The sequence below is a fragment of the Coregonus lavaretus genome (genome assembly GCF_964263955.1).
Source record: "Coregonus lavaretus genome assembly, chromosome: 1".
NCBI lineage: Eukaryota > Metazoa > Chordata > Actinopteri > Salmoniformes > Salmonidae > Coregonus > Coregonus lavaretus.
Genome location: NC_139988.1, coordinates 78,834,897 through 78,859,534, shown reverse-complemented (window position 1 = coordinate 78,859,534; position 24,638 = coordinate 78,834,897). Strand labels below are relative to the sequence as shown.

The 24,638-nt window shown below is 42.3% G+C and overlaps 1 protein-coding gene across 1 annotated transcript in view; it reads right to left on the bottom strand.

Annotated features, from left to right (window-relative positions):
• LOC311128251 (src kinase-associated phosphoprotein 1-like) overlaps positions 1–24,270 on the bottom strand; it is a 32,752-nt gene extending 8,482 nt beyond the window's left edge. The window contains exons 1-11 of the mRNA XM_084160300.1: positions 24,012–24,270; positions 22,664–22,769; positions 22,183–22,208; positions 21,881–21,997; positions 10,205–10,285; positions 10,033–10,116; positions 9,783–9,907; positions 9,595–9,658; positions 8,444–8,674; positions 6,196–6,249; positions 5,767–5,876 (exon numbers count right to left, since the gene is read on the bottom strand). Coding sequence (XP_084016426.1) covers positions 5,767–5,876; positions 6,196–6,249; positions 8,444–8,674; positions 9,595–9,658; positions 9,783–9,907; positions 10,033–10,116; positions 10,205–10,285; positions 21,881–21,997; positions 22,183–22,208; positions 22,664–22,769; positions 24,012–24,051 — 1,038 coding nt within the window. The 5' untranslated portion in view covers positions 24,052–24,270. The remainder of the gene's footprint in view (positions 1–5,766; positions 5,877–6,195; positions 6,250–8,443; positions 8,675–9,594; positions 9,659–9,782; positions 9,908–10,032; positions 10,117–10,204; positions 10,286–21,880; positions 21,998–22,182; positions 22,209–22,663; positions 22,770–24,011) is intronic.
• Between the last annotated feature and the right edge of the window lie 368 nt (positions 24,271–24,638).

Sequence of the window (24,638 nt, the reverse complement as noted above, 5' to 3'; positions counted from 1 at the left end):
TCTATGAAAAATGGAATGGGTTGTTTTGACATTCCCCTATAAACTAGTACACATAGGGCTCTATTTTCGGCTGGCTTTAAACCACGCTCGTTGGCAATTTCAACCTGTTAAAGCCGGCGCTCTGCTATTTTCCAACCCTTGCACCAGGATTGGTAGTTTACCTGTCTTATATCAGCTCGCTTGCGCTGAGGTGGGAGGGGTGGCAATATCTGAGGTGTGTCCTTAAAAGCGTGCGCCAAAGTGTCAATTTCAGGCAGTGCTGGTGGGGATGTTTAAGACCAACCAAAAGCTGGTTTTAGCGGTAACGTGTTGGTTATGGTATGGATTTTGACCCACGGAAGTGCTACCTACAGTGGGGAAAAAAAGTATTTAGTCAGCCACCAATTGTGCAAGTTCTCCCACTTAAAAAGATGAGAGAGGCCTGTAATTTTCATCATAGGTACACGTCAACTATGACAGACAAATTGAGAAAGAAAAATCCAGAAAATCACATTGTAGGATTTTTAATGAATTTATTTGCAAATTATGGTGGAAAATAAGTATTTGGTCACCTACAAACAAGCAAGATTTCTGGCTCTCACAGACCTGTAACTTCTTCTTTAAGAGGCTCCTCTGTCCTCCACTCGTTACCTATATTAATGGCACCTGTTTGAACTTGTTTTCAGTATAAAAGACACCTATCCACAACCTCAAACAGTCACACTCCAAACTCCACTATGGCCAAGACCAAAGAGCTGTCAAAGGACACCAGAAACAAAATTGTAGACCTGCACCAGGCTGGGAAGACTGAATCTGCAATAGATAAGTAGCTTGGTTTGAAGAAATCAACTGTGGGAGCAATTATTAGGAAATGGAAGACATACAAGACCACTGATAATCTCCCTCGATCTGGGGCTCCACGCAAGATCTCACCCCGTGGGGTCAAAATGATCACAAGAACGGTGAGCAAAAATCCCAGAACCACACGGGGGGACCTAGTGAATGACCTGCAGAGAGCTGGGACCAAAGTAACAAAGCCTACCATCAGTAACACACTACGCCGCCAGGGACTCAAATCCTGCAGTGCCAGACGTGTCCCCCTGCTTAAGCCAGTACATGTCCAGGCCCGTCTGAAGTTTGCTAGATTGCATTTGGATGATCAAGAAGAGGATTGGGAGAATGTCATATGGTCAGATGAAACCAAAATATAACTTTTTGGTAAAAACTCAACTCGTCGTGTTTGGAGGACAAAGAATGCTGAGTTGCATCCAAAGAACACCATACCTACTGTGAAGCATGGGGGTGGAAACATCATGCTTTGGGGCTGTTTTTCTGCAAAGGGACCAGGACGACTGATCCGTGTAAAGGAAAGAATGAATGGGGCCATGTATCGTGAGATTTTGAGTGAAAACCTCCTTCCATCAGCAAGGGCATTGAAGATGAAACGTGGCTGGGTCTTTCAGCATGACAATGATCCCAAACACACCACCCGGGCAACGAAGGAGTGGCTTCGTAAGAAGCATTTCAAGGTCCTGGAGTGGCCTAGCCAGTCTCCAGATCTCAACCCCATAGAACATCTTTGGAGGGAATTGAAAGTCCGTGTTGCCCAGCGACAGCCCCAAAACATCACTGCTCTAGAGGAGATCTGCATGGAGGAATGGGCCAAAATACCAGCAACAGTGTGTGAAAACCTTGTTAAGACTTACAGAAAACGTTTGACCTGTGTCATTGCCAACAAAGGGTATATAACAAAGTATTGAGAAACTTTTGTTATTGACCAAATACTTATTTTCCACCATAATTTGCAAATACATTCATTAAAAATCCTACAATGTGATTTTATGTATATTTTTTTCTCATTTTGTCTGTCATAGTTGACGTGTACCTATGATGAAAATTACAGGCCTCTCTCATCTTTTTAAGTGGGAGAACTTGCACAATTGGTGGCTGACTAAATACTTTTTTCCCCCACTGTATCTACCCGTGACCCACAGTGCCCATATGCTCATGGAACAAGACAAGAGATGTGCTTTTTGTGCCGGTAACCCTTGTATATTTATATATACAGTACCAGTCAAAAGTTTGGACACACCTACCCATTCAAGGGTTTTTCTTTATTTTTACTATTTTTTACATTGTAGAATAATAGTGAAGACATCAAAACTATGAAATAACACATATGGAATCATGTAGTAACCAAAAAAGTGTTTAAACAAATCAAATTATATTTTATATTTGAGATTCTTCTTCAAATAGCCACCCTTTGCCTTGATGACAGCTCCCCTCAATGAAGGCTACTTTCTTTGTCCTGCCCAATGCATTCATCAAGTAGACCTACTAGTAGCCAAGCCTATCAATAAAGGCTTTGGCTCGTGAGACTGCTTTGAAATAAATCACCAAAGCTTTATTAATGGACCAATGCAGACATTTTTATATGAATATCAAATCATTTCTGGGTAACAATTAAGTACCTTACTGTAATATGTTTCCATTAAAATTGACAAAAATAGCTTTTTAGCAAAAAACAACACTATATGTATACAAAAGTATGTGGACACCCCTTAAAATTAGTGGATTCGGCTCTTTCAGCCACACATGTTGCTGAAAGGTTTGTAAAATCGAGCACACAGCCATGCGATCTCCATAGACAAACATTGGCAGTAGAATGGCCTTACTGAAGAGCTCAGTGACTTTCAACGTGACTTTCCAGTTCGTCAAATTTCTGCCCTGCTAGAGCTGCCCAGGTCAACTGTAAGTGCTGTTATTGAGCAACAATGGGTCAGCCACAAAGTGGTATGCCACACAAGCTCACAGAACAGGACCGCTGAGTGCTGAAGCACGTAAAAATCGTCTGTCCTCGGTTGCAACACTCACTACCGAGTTCCAAACTGCCTCTGGAAGCAACGTCAGCACAATAACTGTTTGTCGGGAGCTTCATGAAATGAGTTTCCATGGCTGAGCAGCCACACACAAGCCTAAGATCACCATGCGCAATGCCAAGCGTCGGCTGGAGTGGTGTAAAGCTCGCCACCATTGGAGCAGTAGAAACGCGTTCTCTGGAATGATGAATCACGCTTCACCATCTGGCAGTCCGACGGACGAATCTGGGTTTTCCCTGATGCCAGGAGAACGCTACCTGCCCAAATGCATAGTGCCAACTGTAAAGTTTGGTGGAGGATAAATAATGGTCTGGGGCTGTTTTTCATGGTTCGGGCTAGTCCCCTTAGTTCCAGTGTAGGGAAATCTTAACGCTACAGCATACAATTACATTCTAGATGATTCTGTACTTCCAACTTTGTGGCAACAGTTTGGGGAAGGTTATTTTCTGTTTCAGCATTACAATGCCCCCGTGCACAAATCAAGGTCCATACAAAAATGGTTTGTCGAGATCGTTGTGGGAGAACTTGACTGGCCTGCACAGAGCCCTGACCTCAACCCCATCAAACACCTTTGGGATGAATTGGAACGCCGATTGCGAGCCAGGCCTAATTGCCCAACATCAGTGCCCAACCTCACTAATGCTCTTGTGTCTGAATGGAAGCAAGTCCCTGCAGCAATGTTCCAACATCTAGTGGAAAGCCTTCCCAGAAGAGTGGAGGCTGTTATAGCAGCAAAGGGGGGACCAACTCCATATTAATGCCCATGATTTTGGATGAGATGTTCGACGAGCAGGTGTCCACATACCTTTGGTCATGTAGTGTATTTCTCAAGGAAGAATTTTGCTATGACTGTCTGGGAGTGGTCTGAGTGGGGAGGGGAAAAATTCAAACTAGCTGTTATTGGCAGAGAGGTTTGGTACTCTCTTTGTTATTGGTCTATTAACCAATTTACAGCCTGTCATCAGGCAAGCTGAAACTCCAGCCCATGCAAACAGGCTGATTAGAAGGTCCTATGTAGATTGTATTTTCAACCAGCAACTATCAGGAAATAACACTGATCCATTTTCTTTCTCTCACTTTTACAGTGTTAGTTGCATCACCTGTTGTACAATATACAAAACACAGGAAAAATATAATTTTGACTGCACTGGGCCTTTAAAGGATTACGTTTGGGAAAAAACAGCGAGTTTACATCCCCTTTTTTTCTTTCTAGCCTATTGTACATTATTTCATTTCTCTTGTTCAAATATCCATCCCCATTTCCATAGAGCACCTCTCATCCGGTTAACGAAGACGGCCTACTCCAAACTTATTTAAATTATTCAGTCATATAAAGCCATATCAAGCGTAGGCCTAGGCTATATCTTGCTTATTGAGAACGTGCCTCACACATACAATACAATTTACGGGAGCCTAGTATTTTTTTGGGGGGGGGTAAGTGCGATGCGTAAAGACATGTAGGCTTATACTCGTTGAAGCCAATTACAACGTTGACTGCCAACACTCCAAACATATTGAGCAAACACTGGATGTTTTTTTACTGTTGCTATTACTCGTTACTGTAGCCTATGCTATTTAATAAACTGTAGTATAAATCCACAATGTACTGGGATTCGAATATTCTGTGCCCACAGCCGAATTGGAGTTGATGTCAACGCAAAGGCGGTCAATAACCTACAGAACTTGAGACAACAGCATGCAGTATTAAGTCATGAGACGCGTTGATTAGCCAGTGCGTGGCCAAGCCCTCGTCACACCTAAAATGTATTTATTAATCAAAACCCAGCCCTTTCGCGCCACCGCCAACTATGAATATAGCAATAAATATTTACCATTGTGTTAAGTTTGTTACAAAAGAGCCCATAGAGACTCCTTTATCTGATACTGAAGAGGAGACCGCTGTGTTCAACTAAGAGTTCATTAACTATTCCACTGGAAATGATCCTTAACTCTTTCTACAACATGTCATATAGTACCGCTTGTGCATACTGTAAAAACAGGATATATGATGACACACAAATCCAAGCCATCCAATACTGCTTCAATCTGCAAACAAGGTCCTGAAAAGCTTAGAGGGCAGCGATGCCCAAATTGGAACACATTGATTTCCAGTAGAGTGGCTGTAACAAGTAGATAGACTGCATGTTTCTACACAGTGGCCATAAAACACAGGGAAATAGATTGAGGGAAAAGAGCTGAGATGCAGGATGCTTCACCTGCAGTTTGTGTTCAACACAGCCGGGGTTTCGCATGGCTTCTCTCTCAATTAACCCCCATGATACAGATACTGACTCAGTAATGAACCCCAATCCCATTATAGAAGATCTGATGGGCATTTCTCCCCCAGTGGCTCAATGATAGACAATGGAGGGGTTGGAATATAATAGAATTGATTAGAATTGATTATAATAGAATACAATCTACATGTAACTACCAAAATAAAGGAAACACCATCAAGTCTTTTAATAGGGCGTTTGGCCACCACGAGCCAGAACAGCGTCAATTCACCTTGGCATGGTTTCTACACGTTTCTCCCATAAGTGTTCAATTGGGTTAAGATCTGGTGACTGAGACAGCCATAGCATATGGTTTACATCGTTTTCATGCGCATCAAAACGTTCAGTGACCACTCGTGCCCTGTGGATGGGGGCATTGTCATCCTATGGGGGCATAGCCATGGTGGCCAAAATAATGGCCTGCCCAGCATTGTTATACATGACCCTATACATGACCTTAACATGCTAGTTGCTTAATTAACTCAGAAACCACACCTGTGTGGAAGCACCTGCTTTCAATATACTTTGTATCCCTCATTTACTCAAGTGTTTCTATTATTTTGGCAGTTACCTGTGTGTAGCATGTTGATAAAGTGCATGAAGGAACTGTGACTGGCGTTGTTGATGCTGACCTTACTGACGATGTAAATGAGGTCACCTCTTTGGAAGGCCAGCTCGTCAGGCTCGTCTGCCTCACAGTCCCACAAGCCCTGGTAGTAATTGGCATAGTCCATGGACCACACTGAGCAAAAACACACAAATGCTGTTACCTAAAATATTACACTTGAACCGAAAGTCTAAATATCAAAACACTTTGAATAATTTGAATAGTGAGTAATACCCCTATCAATAATTATCTTTATCTAAAAGACACACCTACACACCTCCTCTCTAGAACAGCAGCTTGCTGATATCACATGTACTTCTTGCCCTCATCTATCTTGTATTAACGTAAACAGCTGGCAAATGCTGACAAAGAGGACTTTGTGTAAGAGGAAAAGTTGATACAGATCATTTCTCCTATTTTGCTGGTCAGTGAATGCTGTGAGTGGGATTCAGACCTGGTTTCGTGCTCTTCTCACTGATCTCTTCAATGGATCCTGGAAAGTCGTCGTCTGGAAAACAGGATGAAAACAAAAGGGGTGAGAAATGTCAAAAACTTTCCTGAAACAAAATCATGCACTTTCTGTATTGTGGAGATGTGGGTCCCGCCTTCTTCCTACTACCTCCATTGGCCCTCCAGTGCCTTTTAAGAAAATCTGGGCGCAACCAAAGAAGGGGAGAGAGATTTATTGGTGATAGGGTGAGAAAGTGAAAGAAAGAGACTGTCATTCGATACGCCATCTGTGGTCAGGGTCTACTCTGTACCCATCCCAGATGGCTTTCTATGGTGAAAAGACAGTTGGCAAGACATATTTCTCTCCAACCAATGATTTCGGAAAAGGGGAAACAGAATCTTGATGTATCTTAAATGGAGTAATGGATGATGACGTGGAGAAGTCACCCCCTATGCTCGTTCTCAGGACCCATTTAGCCACCCACCTGCCCGTGGGACAGTCCTGTATTTCCTCTGTAAACACAGTCACACCACTGACACTCTTATTAGGATAACATGATTTACAGAGAGGGAAAAAAGTATTTGATCCCCTGCTGATTTTGTACGTTTGCCCACTGACAAAGAAAGGATCAGTCTATAATTTTAATGGTAGGTTTATTTGAACAGTGAGAGACAGAATAACAACAAAAAAATCCAGAAAAACGCATGTCAAAAATGTTATAAATTGATTTGCATTTTAATGAGGGAAATACGTATTTGACCCCTCTGCAAAACATGACTTAGTACTTGGTGGCAATCACAGAGGTCAGACGTTTCTTGTAGTTGGCCACCAGGTTTGCACACATCTCAGGAGGGATTTTGTCCCACTCCTCTTTGCAGATCTTCTCCAAGTCATTAAGGTTTCGAGGCTGACGTTTGGCAACTCGAACCTTCAGCTCCCTCCACAGATTTTCTATGGGATTAAGGTCTGGAGACTGGCTAGGCCACTCCAGGACCTTAATGTGCTTCTTCTTGAGCCACTCCTTTGTTGCCTTGGCTGTGTGTTTTGGGTCATTGTCATGCTGGAATACCCATCCACGACCCATTTTCAATGCCCTGGCTGAGGGAAGGAGGTTCTCACCCAAGATTTGACGGTACATGGCCCCGTCCATCGTCCCTTTGATGCGGTGAAGTTGTCCTGTCCCCTTAGCAGAAAAACACCCCCAAAGCATAATGTTTCCACCACCATGTTTGACGGTGTGGATGGTGTTCTTGGGGTCATAGGCAGCATTCCTCCTCCTCCAAACACGGTGAGTTGAGTTGATGCCAAAGAGCTCCATTTTGGTCTCATCTGACCACAACACTTTCACCCAGTTCTCCTCTGAATCATTCAGATGTTCATTGGCAAACTTCAGACGGGCATGTATATGTGCTTTCTTGAGCAGGGGGACCTTGCGGGCGCTGCAGGATTTCAGTCCTTCACGGCTTTGTGTGTTACCAATTGTTTTCTTGGTGACTATGGTCCCAGCTGCCTTGAGATCATTGACAAGATCCTCCTGTGTAGTTCTGGGCTGATTCCTCACCGTTCTCATGATCATTGCAACTCCACGAGGTGAGATCTTGCATGGAGCCCCAGGCCGAGGGAGATTGACAGTTCTTTTGTGTTTCTTCCAGTTGCAAATAATCGCACCAACTGTTGTCACCTTCTCACCAAGCTGCTTGGCGATGGTCTTGTAGCCCATTCTAGCCTTGTGTAGGTCTACAATCTTGTCCCTGACATCCTTGGAGAGCTCTTTGGTCTTGGCCATGGTGGAGAGTTTGGAATCTGATTGATTGATTGCTTCTGTGGACAGATGTCTTTTATACAGGTAACAAACTGAGATTAGGAGCACTCCCTTCAAGAGTGTGCTCCTAATCTCAGCTCATTACCTGTATAAAAGACACCTGGGAGCCAGAAATCTTTCTGATTGAGAGGGGGTCAAATACTTATTTCCCTCATTAAAATGCAAATCAATTTATAACATTTTTGACATGCGTTTTTTCTGGATTTTTGTTGTTGTTATTCTGTCTCTCACTGTTCAAATAAACCTACCATTAAAATTATAGACTGATCATTTCTTTGTCAGTGGGCAAACGTACAAAATCAGCAGGGGATCAAATACTTTTTTCCCTCACTGTATAATGTGTAATTAGTCTTCGAGTTACAGTGATAGTGATACACCTCCAAGAGGTTATGAGAATGTGTGTCTGTGTGTGTGTGTGTGTTCTCATACCTGGGAGGACCTCGTAGATATCATCCTCTTCCTCTTCCCCCCCCTGGCTAGGCCTCCATTCCTTGTGGCTACTGAGAGAGGCTTTGGCCTGCTGGGGCAGGACCGGGAAGGGTGCGGGGGTGGGCCGAGGGGGACGGCTGGCCACCCCCGTCACCCCCTCAATGTCATCATAGGTCTCCTCCTCCTCCTCTTCCTCATCGTCATCAAAGGGGATAAAGCTGGAACTCAAATCTGCATGGGACGGGAAGGCACGGCATAAAATAATGAGCAGTCTCTCTGTATAGAGCACAGCATGAGGTAAAGAGAAAGTAAAGGGGGATACCTGGTCAGTTGTATAACTGAATGCATTCAACTGAAACGTGTCTTCCGCATTTAACCCAACCCCTCTGAGCCACAACCACTTAAGTATCCATTGGACCCAGAGTAGTAGATGGCATCCACTGACTTCCTTCCCCATTTTGATAGTATTTTCTAAACATCTGTGAAATATCTAGTCATTCTGATGGACATTCGTGGACACCTTTGATGACCAGCCAGGGGGGAAAGGAAGTGAAAAATCTCAAATTCATCCAGCATAAACCCACAGCAAACAACAGAGAGCAAAACCTTCGTCTCCAACTCCCTGTATATCTGGGTCTTGTATAGTAGTAAAAGTGGACAAGACAAATGATGGGGTGTCTGTTACTTCCCGCAAATCAGCCCATTTTAGAGCAGCCGGTGCAGCCTGCCTCTCTCAGATGGAGCAGCGCTGTGATTGCTGGCGACTGGGCACTGCAACACAGGGTATCAGGTCCTCTGTGATACAGCATTGGCCAGGCAAAAATCAATGCCGCTAGAGGATAACCAGAACGTCTACCAATCAATTTCCCGTAAGGGGGAAATCGGTAGGGGGGAGAGGTGGGGGTGTGGCATGCGTGACATGAATGCCTTGTGACGTGGTGGATGAGGAGGTTCGGAAGGCATCTGATTGGTCAGTTTGGTGATGGATATATTTGGGAATGGATATAAATGGTTTATTTCCTGCCCTTTCAGGCCAAAAAGTCAGTGAGGCAATACCAATCTAACAGATGACAAGAAAACATACACAATCATCACTATATCCTTTTCTACTACAGTGTCTTTGAAATAGCTTTGGAAATATGTTGACATACCTTTCAGGACAAAGTTGATCTGGTCCACCCATTCCCTGGCTTCTCGTGGGCTGCTAGCAGTGAACTGGGGAGGATAGTCACCATCATACAGTATGATCATTAGGTAAGACTGGTATGCTATGAAACATCACTGTCATTCAATCCCATTGTGAGGAGACCCTTGTATTGTTATTGTACTGTACACCCACCTGGAAGGAGCGTCGGCCAGGGGCACTCAGCTCAAAGCAGGCATTTTTCTTGGAGTCTTTACGTAGGTTGGCCACCAGCTCTGCACTGTAACCTTTGATATAGAAGGAGCCCTTCTGCTGCTTGTCTGAAGGAAGAATAGTGTTAACTCAATCTCCTCACCCAAATGTTCACATGTATGAGTTCCAGGCATAAATAACTGTACATGAATAAATTGTATGCCTTAGTGTGATGTGAGGGTTTCAAACCAACCTTTGTCACTCCCAAAGTAGTAGAATATTGTGTTATTGAGGACACACCATCGTCTTTGCCATTCTAAGCTGAAGAAGCTGTGATCTAAATGGAAAACGTAATGAAAACAAGTCTTTGAATGAGCACTCAACATAACATATTTCCATCATATTTGACTCCATAATCTTAGTACCTCGTCGTTTCTTCTCCAGGTAGCCTTGTTTCAAGATGTTACTGAGATCCTGGACTGCCGCCATTTGGATCTCCTCAAAGTCTGTGGAAGATCACAAAGTAAGATACATACAAAATGATAGAACATTTATGGACTGTTACGGTATTTGTCATGGACTCCATGTTGAAGATGGTTCTCTCCTGCCCAGAGAGCAGCAACAGGCCACACTGCAGCAGGCCCTGAATCAAATACACCACTGCAGCTTTGGGGAAACTGGGATCAATACATTTGCAGCACTTCTGCTGCTATTGCGGCTGTGCTGCAAATTAGCAATGCAGCAGATACGGGGAATGACCAGAATGGGTCTCTGTATGGCTCCCTGGCCTGGAGCTTCAGTCATACATTGACTATGCACCTCAGAGGCCTTTAGGTGTGTGCTATTAACTGACCCGTGATCTAACAAATGTGCTACAGAGAGCCGTACCATGTTACAAGTGTAGCAGTGTAAATTAAGGGCATTTAAACATCCACTACATCTTAAATGGACATTCCTTGTCTCACTTTAGGATTCCACAGTTGACTGGAATTCAACCAAGGTGCCTGTCCTCCTGAACATGGCAAAACAAAGCTCAATCCCGATTATCAATTCATCTGTCATCGGGCTTCGACCTAGTTACCAAGGAGGGAGAATGGGGGAACAGGTGGCCTCCTTTGGTTTAGAGTGCAGGAGCCATTTAAAGACCATTTATACTAGTCTGGGTGACCTTTCATTCAGACCACTGATGACAGGGAAAGAGGCCTGTAATCCATCTCCTTTGAACCAGACCTTGACTTCCTACGAACAAAACCAAACAAGCCGCGCCACAACTGTGTCTTCTTGTCCAAACAAAGTAGATGTTCAGCCAAGAGGAGTCTCCCCCCCCCGTGTAGCTCAGTTGGTAGAGCATGGCGCTTGCAACGCCAGGGTTGTGGGTTCGTTTCCCACGGGGGCCAGTATGAAAATGTATGCACTCACTAACTGTAAGTCGCTCTGGATAAGAGCATCTGCTAAATGACTAAAATGTAAAATGTAATGTAAATGTAAAGCTGAAATGCTCCCTTAGCCAAAATGTCAGTGGCTATCTACTCCTGTCGTTTTAGTGTAGGCAAATGAATCTGGTCCAGAGTGCAATGGATTCAAAGTCATATCTGAACGTCATGCCGTATAAGGACCATAACAGAGATTCATATTATAAGCCAACGTGTGATATGGTAACCCTGCACTGTCCGCTGTACCTTGCAGGTCCTGCTGACATATGAGGTGGTCACAGCTCAGAGTGAGGCCCCAGACACCTCATGACACTAACACACTCTCATGTCAACCTGCTTTGTGGATGACTGACTCGTGTCAGCAGCTAGCGCTAAGCCGCTACAGACTGTTTTGTCAAAGAGAACCTGATTCAGTCCATCATAACAAAAGCCCTGTCATTAGGCTTCCCCCGCCTCATCCATCCAATGCTCTGTTCATTTTTCTAGGCCTGCTTCCCAGTCACGGCACCTTTCATCTGTTTACTTCCTTCCATCTACATTTATTTCAAAGGTCATGCCCAGTTAATAGTCAAGGAGATATAAAGTCAACACAGGGACAGGATGGTTAGATCTGCTTGAATCAGTAAACAACAGAGCTGTGGCTTGACCAAAGAGAGCTCCTTGACCAGGCCTCATTGTATAAACCATGTGTTTCATACTGGATTTGAAAGATATCGGAACATTCAGGGAATTACTCTTAAGAATCATAATCAGCTTTATTCGCCAAGGACATTTACACATACTCAGAATTGTACTTGCTGATATGGTTCTGCTAGTGATAGACAACATTTTGAGACAGAGTTACAGCTCGAGGACCAAATTCACCAACAGGTAAGGGGCTGGGGTTTTTAATTATTCTTGCATGGTTCAGGGTTCTACCACAGGGTAGCACATGTTCAGTTTGCATACTGTACATTCAGAAATCCTACTCCCCTGACATATTTTTGATCCCAGCCCTCTGTATGACATATGCTGATTGGTCGACAGCAAGCAATACCTCATCTTATGAAAATACTTATCAACAGCTATAACAATATATCTACTCTTGGTTTGAGCCAAAAGTGAATAAGACTGATTAAAAACATGTATGATTCACATAAACCCTAAATACAGAATCCAATATGTTTCAATTATGATTTTTCTTAACACACATAAAGAAGCAATGAGATGATATTTTCCCCAAACTGAGCTAATGAAGGCTTCATCCAAATCCCAGATGGAGGCTGTTCTTCTATCAATCGTAGATTGCATTATCAATTATTCAGCTCTATGAATCGACTTCATTTTCATTTTTTAATTTTTTAATTACTGTCATTCATATCATTTATATTGTTATTAATAAAACAGCTATACACACCTACAAAAATCACATTTTAACCCCTAAACCAACATGATACAGGATGCATGTGAGCTGCCATAGCTGTGTCATGGCCACTCCTCAGTCTCAGCATGGTGTTATGAGCTCAGCAGTTGATCCAGCAAGAAACGCTTGATTTATGTGATAATGACTAGAAAGAGTTAATGTAGTTGCCCATTAAAATCCACTTCAGTTATGCTGCAAGTCAATCAGAGGCTGGCTTTAGAGTGAATCAAAATGAAGGCAAATGGTAGGTGGGAGGACTAACATTTTATATCTATACTGCCATAATGCAACAAAGATGTTACGAACACAATACATTATTTAAAGAGGCTGTTGGTGCTGCAGGATGATGAGAAATCACACCAAAATGTACGGTGTTTGATGTTCCAATTTATTTCATTATTTTTCTTCCATCTGTAAAAAATAAATAATAATAAATAACATTAACCATCTGCATGAAGCATTGCTAATGCAATGGTGTAGCCAGAGGAAGCGAGATCATATGGTGTGAGGGCAATGCTACCACAGACAGGAAGATTTACATTGAGTCATATGAAAATCTGGAGGTAGGCTTGCCTGGTGTGCAGTGTGCTGCCAAGACTCAGTGTGTCAGCTCAATCTGAAACCCCCCTGCGTAGGTGTCAACATTAGCCTGGGTTAAATGACTCATCGTTACCTGGAGGGCCTTGCCATACACAGCTGCCTACTGGAGAGGACTTTTTCCTGTTAACTTTTAGGTGAGCCAAAATGGGTGTGTCCCGGACCGGTCCGAGCTGGGCCAGGTGGGTTAGCAGAGCAGGTGAATTGATGAGGAAGATTACAGGAGGAAGATTTGGATAGGAACCATACTGTTTCTTCTCAGTATAGTCCTTGGATCCCTGGCACTAGCCTCTTCCCCTGTGTCTTTTGCTGTGAGAGATACTGCATTTTGTTGGAGTGGAGATACAATGGAGCCAAGACCTGACCTCCTTGTGAACCCTGGTGATGAGGTGAACCAGAAGGCAGAGGGAGCCCCCCCCCCCCCCAGGCCTGGGGGCCGGAGTGGGAGGGAGGAATGCTGCTTTGGGAGACATAGCGAGTGTGACTGCGATCCCTTCCGACGCTGTCCTTGATTAGGAAAAAGGGTCCACTGAGTGCACCCTCACCCCACCCAGAGCTCCATCTGCACACAGCCCAGGCTAAATAGAGACATTTCTCCTCATAACAGGAGAGCCTCCTCCTTCCCTGTGTGTGCAAACCTCCACAAAGCCACCGTCAGGGGGGAGGAGGAGAGAGACAGAGAGGCTCTGAGGTTAAAGACCAAATGTCCTCCCTGCCCCCTACTCCAACCACTGATCTGATTATGATTTCACTCATCGATACGCAGAGCATATAGAACCAATCTCGTAATGCACGCATCTGAGCAAAAGCATACATAACATTAGTAGAGGTCCATGTTTTTTTTATGTAAATGGTTTTTATGTTATGTATCTGTACTGTGATGGCAAGGAGAGGTCAAATAGAAAGGACACAAATCTTTGCCTCTGTGTGAAGATTCCTCCTCCCAGTGGCTCTGAGAGGGAGCAGATCGCTTGCCTTAGTGTGCCTCTCTGCAGGGTAATAATATTATGTCAGTCCTGCCAGGCTCTGGTGCTTTCACATTCCCCATGCCAGTGTTCAGGCTGGGGACAGAGGGAGAAATATTACGATGTGACATCGGGTTCCCCCTGGGTAGCCATAAGGAGTGACTGCAGTGCCCTAAATTCCCTCTCATAGATTAACAACCACTACTCAAATACTTAACTGCAGATATAAGAATCCTCAAATCACAGGGGATGGCTTTCAGCCGCCTCACTGACACTTGGGGAAAAACTACAGTGGGGATATAGATTGCAACAATAGAGGAGCACAGCCAACAGGAGAGTTTGTCTGTTTGTGATAAAACACTGGTGATAGTAGCAAGTCAATGAGGGAGCCTTGATTGAAAATGTACAAGTCTAGGTCAGCATAGAGTGGGAATAAAAACTAAAATAGAAATTTGAGATGGATTCATTACATACTGGCAGTTGCCTCATTTACATCAAGAAGTTCTCTGGAGGCAAAGTGCAATTATTTTGTTCTAACATTGTGGGTAGCTGAGAAGTAGTTGTAAAACAATCTAAACAAACAAAACCTGGGATTAATGTAGAATTGTATCTAAAAAATAAAAATAAAGCACTATTTGGATAAGATAATAATTCATTGCCCTACTAATTGTATCTTTTTATATAGGCTTTTAAATTAGTTGAGTGTTTTTATATATAAGATATAGCTTACAATTACAGCTTTAAAATGCAATACAATGCTTTTCTCTGAAAATATAAAAGAATATAAAAAAATGTAAGCATACAAATCTAAATTAATATTTATCAGCCAGCCAATATGAGAGGGAAAGTTCTAGAACGTTAATGTGTCCTTGATCATGTAATTTGTCTAATGAAAATCTCAGTGATTCCTAAATATGTGGGGAAATATTGATCATTATTAACCCTTATAATGTAGCAATACATTTAATTTGATGAGAAACAAGAATAAAACTGGTGGAAGATACTGTACATAGCTCTGCAATAAATAAATAGCAAATAAACAAGAGTAGATCTCTAACACATTTCGATGGATGTTTTTTTTCGCCAACAAGGAGATTTAGACCTGAAATTTAGACCTATTGATTAAAATCAATAGTATAATTGAAAACAAGATTAATGGGCTGCTATCTGAATCACGAATCTAACATGTCAGTTTGTAAGTAGATTGTTGTAGTAGGCAAATACTGTATAAATTCAGAATTAGAAAATTATATTTATAGCATTTGCTGAAGGAAAATGTAATTTCAATTAAAGAAAATTAAATCAAGACACGTGTCCGCTGTCAGAAATATGTAAATGATGGCCTACACAATCATTCTTACCACATTGCTGAAACGGAATGCGATGGGTTCGTAAAGTTGACATTCCACATTTTAAGAAGTAGGCTATATGGTATTTGAGCATGTTCTAATATCAAATCAGTTTTCAACAGAACGAAATAAAACGTGATTCAAATACTATGCTGCCTTGCGGTTGATTATTTGAACATTATAATAGGCTCGAGAAAATGTGTATGGATTACAGAATATTAATATTTCTTATACATAATATGGGCTTCACTGAATAAACAATAAAGGCGTTTGATTTTTTATCAATGTATCATTAATGGTAACATAACTGATAATTTATGAGAACAATAAACATACAACAAAACAATAAACATAATTTAAAATATTAGTGTATAGCCAAAAAGCTAATAAAAAAAGCTACTGTTTGTATAGAATAAGCCTGGCTCTTTGATTAGATTTAGCCCATTATTTTAGCATTGTGGTGTGCTTGCTGATGAGTGTTTTTTAGACCAAAAAACATGATTTTTAAAATAAATGTAACCTATGTATCAACATCATGGAAATAGAATGTTGACCGTTAAATCTATCTACATAGGCCTTTGTTGTACTGAATTTAAATGAAGTGTTTCACATACACATTTAAGTAATCTAGTAGACGCTCTTATCCTCAGCAATTAGGGTTAAGTTCCTTGCACATTGGCAGATTTTTCACCTAGTCTGCTCGGGGATTCGAACTAGCGACCCTTCGATTACGGGCCCAACGCTCTTAACCACTAGGATACCTGCCACTCACTTTCCATGAACTGTTTGTTCAGAGGAGACATGATAGGTCTACCGCTAACACAATAGATCAAAGCTGAATATATCACAATTTTTTGTTTTTAGAAGAAGACAGACAGACGGATCTGCATTAGGACAAACTCCCAAACTCAGGATGAATCCTCGCATGACTATTATCAGTAGAACAATCTAATATTAACCACTGTGTTGTTCCAGAATCGGGTGTGTTCTTTTCCACATGCACAGAGTAATCACGTACCATTTCCCTGAGATCAGGCTAAGTTACAATACAGGCTACAATAAATAATTGGATATCATTTCCATTGTAGATAAACACTCTGCACACAGGCACATGGTTCCACACAGAGGCAACGCTGGCACACACAGTGCGATTGGCTCTCCAGAGGTATCCCTAGTGATCCAGAGGTATCCCTGGTGAACAAGAGAGATGCTTATTCCTCAGCATCCTCAAATAACTCCACAAGGGCATGTTAATGACCTCAAAGCGCAACATTACAGACACAATTAAACAAAGGAATCCCAGAGGCCTTGGGAGCTGTCGTGTCACTGTCTGTACAGGCCAACACGTCTCTCCAATCTCCATTTATTTCCCTATGAAATCAGCGGGGCCACCTTGGCTTGGCATCGAAACTTCATTCATCTCCAGAAATAGATTCCAGCGGAGAGCGAAATCAAATTCTCATTTGCAAGGCAGGAGGGCGAGGCAAGGGAGTGAATGAAAGGGAGTGAATGCATGAGGTACCTGGGAAGGCTAACCTCTGGGTGAACCCAGCGCATCTGATAGTTTTGCTATTTGTCTGTGACATTGACAGCTAAGGGGGAGAATAGAACCCACCCAGCCTGGGCTTCCCACTCTGCATGCTGTCTATGTAGACTGTTACCAGCCCATTCTCTTATTGAATACGCCAGGAAGTGCCAATTCTGCAGGTACTAGATTACGTTTCGACCGGGCAATGTGAGCGCCTATTACGTCTAGGAGGCTTGCGGCTTGCTAGTGCGTTGTGGATAGGTATGGTGGATGGACGTTTAAACCGCAGACTCCAGCTCCGAAGGTCGCGTTTTCAATCCCAGTGCCGCCTTTCCCAAACCTTAATCCTTAATTTAACCACTCAGAACGAAAGCCTAACCCTAACCCTATATTTTTTTCTACAAACATAGAAACGCGTCATTTTCACATTTGTTGATGTTGGGTGGTGCAAGAGATTATGAATATGAAGTAGAACATTTAAAAAATAATACGTTTAACCCTATCCCTAACGTTAACCATTCGGAATGAATGCCTAAATTAAAATTTGAGTTTCACTTTTGCGGAGTTTGACTGACATAAAATTCGGCACCACATGGCTAAGTAAAACGTCAAAACATGGTTTAATTTTGTAACAGCTAATATACCGCACCACATGGCGTAATTTAAAACGCCAAACCATGGCGAAATTCTGTTGCTGCAGTTATGCCGCGGGTTGGCGGTTTGTTTCGAGAATGGGTGGACTGTTACACATCGACATTTTTACTGCCTTGTTTTCTCTGTGTGTTTTACAAAAGACTTACACCAGAGGGGAGAGGTACTCTAATTAAGAAAAACAATTAAACAGGAGAAATTAAGGAGAAAACTGAAACAAAACAGCTTTTTAAAGGAGGAGACAGAAATCAACATGGCAAAGCTTGGAGTGGGGGCGAGGAGACGTGAGTGATGGATGCCCCTCAGTTAAAGACGGTCAAAATCCCCCCTTCAAGCAGTCCTCTCCTCTTGCCAGGCAGCATGAGTGAGGGAGAGAGAGAGCGCGAGAGAGTTGGAGATTAATAGTCTAAACAGGGAGAGGGGCAGAGGGAGAGTCAAGAGGGAGAAAAGATGAGGAGAAAGAAAAGAGTAGCATCTGTAGCAGCACAGTAGCCCCAGGGGAACAGCGTGAACCTTTGAACCCCGATGGCTGGGCCAGCATGATGGCGAGCCTGTTCCAGTCTTGTAATGTGTTTCTCAATGACCGCAGCAGAAGAGGAGAGCGAAGGAGAAAGGAAAAAAGAACATGCTCATTAACATGTTCTGTGAGTCCTGCAAATGAGTAGCATGTCATTAAGTCCATGCACCAATGAACACTGGAAAATGAATCTCCCAGCAGCTCTGTTTTCGGAAGGGTGGGTATTTCCAAGTCAAAGAAACTTAGATCTATGGAGTTTCCATGGGCAGTCAGGTCAATATTCTAGACAAGGTTACTCTAGACCAGGGATGGGCAACTTTGATGGAGGTGGGGGCCACCAAAAATCTGAACTCATCATGAGGGGCGGCAGCTGACCACATCCATAACCACACATGCAGTCAGAGCCGGTCCTAGCCAAGTTTAGATAGCTGGCCTCTAGACTAATTTACCAATCTAAAAAATGTTGGCTGTCAGTGACTGACATAACAAGAGAAACACTGCTTATGCCCAACCAAATTTCGAAATTGCACCTTGGGTTTTCTACTATTCTAACTCTCAACAGTAAGTTGAGACCCCGACTGAGTTCCCGTGGGCCGCCAGTTGCCCATCCCTGCTCTAGGTTCGGAAGTTTGACAGGTCACAGGTTGACCAGCTAAGAAGCCAGGGGTCAGAAGTTCACTTAGTGGATAGATAGCATGGCCACTTACTGTACAGAGAGTTCCACGTCTGTTTCTCACAGAAGTGCTAAGTACTGTAGGTAATTCAGCGAAGTACCAGCTAAAATAAAGATAATCTGTATCTGAGGTATAACAGCTTCTTCCACTAAAACCACTTACTATACAGAGGCCATTCAAGGTCTTACTACAACTCCACATATCTTTATGTATTTTGTTCTGTGTTACAGCTTTGACTGGGTCAGGTGTATCTTTAGATATACTACCCTCTAACCTTTTTTTTAATGCAATTTTGTAGCATAGTTATAATATAATTGAAAGCACACCTTTTGAACTCTTTCCGCGCTAAATTATACCAATCAAAACGCAGACAATTTTATGCCAGCACACTCTTTGGAAATTAACATTCTAGATTTACAGTCTAATGACCAATTTAAGAAAAATGAGATACAACTGAACTAAAATGACTATTTCAAATCCAAAGTGGTTATCTTGGCCTTTTTCCTATTGGCCGTAATTGGTGCAGGAAATAGTGTTGGCACTGGCAGAGCTGGAGCCTGCTGCCCATTGTCCTTGATATCAGTCACAGTCAGCAGACACAAGGGCCCAATGCCTCCTGCATTCTCTGATACCACACAGTACCTCTGCCTACCCCTGCTTCTAACAAACAGACCTTTCTCACCACTCAGACATGTTTGTCTATAGATCATATCAATCAAATGGATCAATAAACAGACACTAATTATCTGGTGGGATATCAGTTTGAGAGATGGAGTTTGTTTCCGCTTGAACAGGTCATGTATGCCTTCAATAACAAATATGTGCACTGTGAATCGTGACGTTAGATGTTTTATTACTAAATTAATAATAGAGACCTTTTCTCCACACCTGAACAAATATGGGCGATAACAATGTATGAAAACAATCCTTATGACCACAAAAACGTTGATATATCAAAAAACCAATCTCCTCTGACTGCTCCTGATACAATACTCCTGCAATACTGTCATCGCCTCGGCTACCACCCAATGGCCACAAAACAAACACACCATCCCTATACTTATTTTAAGACAGATCGTAAACTTGACCCTGCAAAACAGCATGCCAAGTCTCATAGCACTTCGACCCCCATCTCCTGCTTCCCTCCCTCCACTTCGCAAGTCCTCCTCACACTGGGGGAGTGCTGGGTGGTGATGGGGGCTGTTGTCAACCAGACTGGGGGTGAGGCTGCAGGCACGGTCAGGTCAACCGTGCAGTCGATGGGTGAAACGCAGTTCACATTACCATGCAGACACAGAGGAAAACAATGGAGGATCCATCTGTTCCTGTCAGCCATTACAAATCTGGTGTCAGCCAGTCCACTGGACCCAGTTTTTCAAAAGTTATCTATCCGGATTTCGGCTATTGGATTGGATTAAATGTATAGAAATAGAATGACTAGAACGGGAGTCCCCATTCAAGTCAATGACTTGTCCGTTCTATTCATTGTATTTCTATGCATTTAATCCTATCCGATTGGTGAAATCCAGATAGAGAACTTTTGAAAAACTGGGCCCTGGAGACAACAGGCCAGGCCATTTAGTGAAACAACAGTAGGTATTATGTTTCGCGCCTACATCGAATACACTTATTCAACACTCAGGTTAGGGAGCAGAGAAGTTGAGGCAGTCAACTCCATGTCAAATACCAACTTTCATGGGTCTCCTCTACATAGGTGAACAGGAACTGAACCCATATCATCAACATTTTCCTATTCTTGCTTTTGATATTCTTTCAATCATTGTACATTTGTTCTATTGTTTTAGGATAAAGGTTCTCTTTTGTTGTTTGTTGTCATAAGGCTAAATAGAAAAAGGTGGGATTGTTACTGAGTCAAAAGCAAAAGTTGACCTCATATAGGCCTTTGTGGTTTGGGTGACTAGAAGGGCAGTACTACTAAAATCAGTCACGCATATCCAGCTTCTGTAATTAAACCATGAATACATTTTCTTCCATTAGCTCATCATTTCATTATTTTCACACACACCCTCTTCCTTTAAAATGGACTGCCCTGCAAAGTGGGTAAAGCCATATCTGTCATTTACTCTGGCTAGTGAACAGACAGTGAACTGTGAACTCCAGCTGCCCTTTGGTGCAGACACAGTTCGTTCAGGAAGCAATGGGGTACAACCAATGAGGAAAAAGCACTGTCACACAGACCTTTGAAAATAGATATTGCAACATGCTAAATTCACAAAGTGGAGAAGTTATATGTAGGAATGCCCATCATCATCATCATATGACACCCACTGAGAGCATGGGACACCCAAGGCTCTAGGTGAGTCATTGTGCCACTTCTGAATAACCAGTCAAGTACTACCATGTCTCATAGAACCAGAGAGAGAGAGAAAGAGAGAACGGAAGACAGAGAGCCAGACCGATAAAGGGAGAGAGATGGAACACACATGGCCCCTCAGGTACAGTGTTGTATTTCAAACTGAGTTGGGAGAGGAGACCAGGGTTAGGGTTAATCAATCATCTCATTAGCCTCGAGCTACAGAGCACACTCTGTGTGGGCTGATCTAAGAGAAACTGACTAGCGCCTCAGCCTCCCCCGGTACACACGGATGGATTCACTGAGGGCTCCAGACTACTCTCACCACTAGAGAGAGCTCTAGGTTACCTATCAGGTCTATGTGAACAACACCCCCCCCCCCCCATCCTCACCCTTAGTATTCCCACCAACACTCCATTCATGCAGCAGAGCCAACCACTAGAGGGCTTGACACCCCTTCTATGTGCTGATATCTTTCAGGTTAAGTGCACAGCAGGAGTCCCTATGTTCCCCTTACAAACCCCAAATATAATGTGGCAAACACCCTCAGTCATGCTTAACACATAAGCACATTGCATTGAGACACACACACATACACACACACACTCACACACATACACAGCGCACACACACAGCGCAGCGCACACACACAGAACCAAGCCTTTACTCACAGTCAGGAGAGCCCTCGTCCTGGTAGTCAGAGGCCACTGACAGGTCGTCTGAGGGGGCCGAGCGGCCCAGACTGGAGCTCTGGTTGTCATCTGAACTGTCCTCCTGTCTGGACTCAGCTAGGTGGGCAAGAACACTACATCAGGGTCGGGAGGCCAGGGGGAGGACTTTCAACAGCACACAGGAAATGCCCTGATATGGCCAAACGTGTTAGATGCATGAATTTATGTCAATGGCACACAAAATAGTTACATCCCAAGTAAGGATTCAACCATTTTATGGTGTAAAATATGCAGTCACTTACATCTGAAGGGAAACTCCTGAGGATTTCTGCAAAATAAAAGTGGGGATGAGTTATATTTAGACTGCAAATGAATTATAACACAAATAGGTTACAAGGTTCTTTGGGTGCTTACAGTTCTGTCAATGACACCAAACACACTACTTTGGTTTCCTGCCTCTCAGACCACAAGAAACAACCTCTCGCAAATAAGTACCACCTTTACCATGCACAGAGTAAAAAGGAGTAAAAGGCTTCCGGTGCAGACATCTCAGATGCAGATACTTTTCTTTCCATTTCTTCTCATGTGCTTCCTTTCACGCATATTTTCCTTTCAATAACAAGTTTCTAAAATCAAATTGTCAATGCTTTTTTCTATCATCAAAAAAGCTTCAGGAAATGTGAACATCTAATGTAAAATTTAAGTGACACAAGTTGTTTCCTTATAATGTGTGTGTATAGGGAGGTAAAGCGGGCCAACTGGGAGGAACAGCCTGGTAGGTACCTGGAATGGACCACCCTGAAGTTATTAAGTAAGACGTCCCGTGTTTCACTGGCCTGTTTACTGAGGTTCTCATCCTGTAGGATATCTGATACAAACAGCTCACAGTCTGAAAGACAGGCAAGTCACACATTTAATAAGTGGAAGAAAGAGGATATACCTGTACATCTCAATCCTAAGAAGACATCATGTAAAATATTATGATATACTAAGTGGCCATTTAGGATATTTTGTCATTCATTACCTAGAGCATTAACTCTTCCAAAAATGTACACAGTTTTAAGTGCCTCAAAGCTATACAATGATATTTTCCCTTACAATTTCCACTTTGACATGTAATCACAAACTGTATTCCAAGTCACAAGCATATCAGAAACAATGTTATCTTATATGCTGGCACAGGAAAAACAAGTTGAACTACAGCGCTTGTTTAGATTTCTTTATTTCCTATAATTGTAATATTACCAGTGGTGAAAGTACTTAAGTAAAAAATACTTTAAAGTACTACAGTAGTTTATTGGGTATCTGTACTTTAATGGTTTGCTTAATATAAGGAATTTGATGTATTGCATTTACTTTTACATAAGTATGACAATTGAGTACTTTTTCCACTACTGTACTTAAGTACATTTAAAACCATGTACTTTTTGACTTTTTCTCAAGTAGTACTTTACTGGGTGACTTACTTTTACTTGAGTCATTTTCTATTAAGGTATCTTTACTTTACTCAAGTATGACAATTTAGTACTTTTTCCACCACTTAATATTACATTAAGGCGTTAACATATGCAAATATTTATCAGAGGGCCAAGTCAGGTTGCTCAGTAGTACATGCAAATATGGCAGATGCCAGTGTTCATGTTTGGGAACATTGACAGTTACTCTACAGTGTGAATCAGATGGCAATCTATGAGGGATATCCATAAGGAACTAACATAGTAAAACAAAACACAATCTGTAATATTCTCGTCATAAAGACCATAGAATATTAAATACAGTAAGGCACATGCATAGTAATTCACAGAGCCACTGTAGATAAAAGCATAGTACCAAATCCAGATGGTTTGATTACTTTGAATATAAATCACTGAATTCTGCAGTACATCATAATAATGTTAACAGGCATGTGCAGCACCTTAGTGGCAATAAAAGTTTTAGCAATTCAAAACTATCAGTAGGCCTACATATAGCAGTAATGTTATAAAATATGTCCTCTTACAATGATTCTAGTTATAAGAATGACAAAGATATAAAAAATCGCACAGTATATGATTTTGTATTACATCTTTATGATAATATTATTACATTAAATCATACTGCTTAAAATAAACAGAAATATATATAACATTACCATTTAAAAGCCTCCTAACGACTTCAGAGACTGTCCCCATCCTTCCCTCAAAGTTCCAATTTTCAGACAAATGTTGATAAGGTCAATCAAAGCTATACTTTTGTGAAAAGTTATGGAATCTGTGTAGACCTGACCCCTGTCATATTGCAACAGTTCACTGCTTGAAATGAAAGCCTGTGGATACTCACACTATACTAATACACTCATACAGCACCTGTACACTTTTGTTACCGAAACTATTTCCGTGCTTGCATCTAATGCAAAATCAGAATTGCAAAAATGGGGCGGAGCATGATGTGACTAAAAGCTTCCTTTGAATGATGTTCTTCAGTTGTTAGGTCTATATCACCTCGTCACATCAGCTTGTTCCAAGTCCCTGTATGCATCCAACTTCAAGTATGACTAAAGCCTTTATTCACACTGCAGGCCTTAATGCTCAATTCAGGTTTGTTTTTCACATCCGTTTTGGAATACTTACTGTCCAAAGTACTGAAAGTTAGAAGTTACCAAATCGGATTTGTGTTCAGACACCAGTCACTTGCTAAAATGGCTACGTCATGGCGTATGGTTACGCTAGTTGTCATAATAACGATGGGTGTTGCGCAGTAGTGGAGACTGATTGGGTGG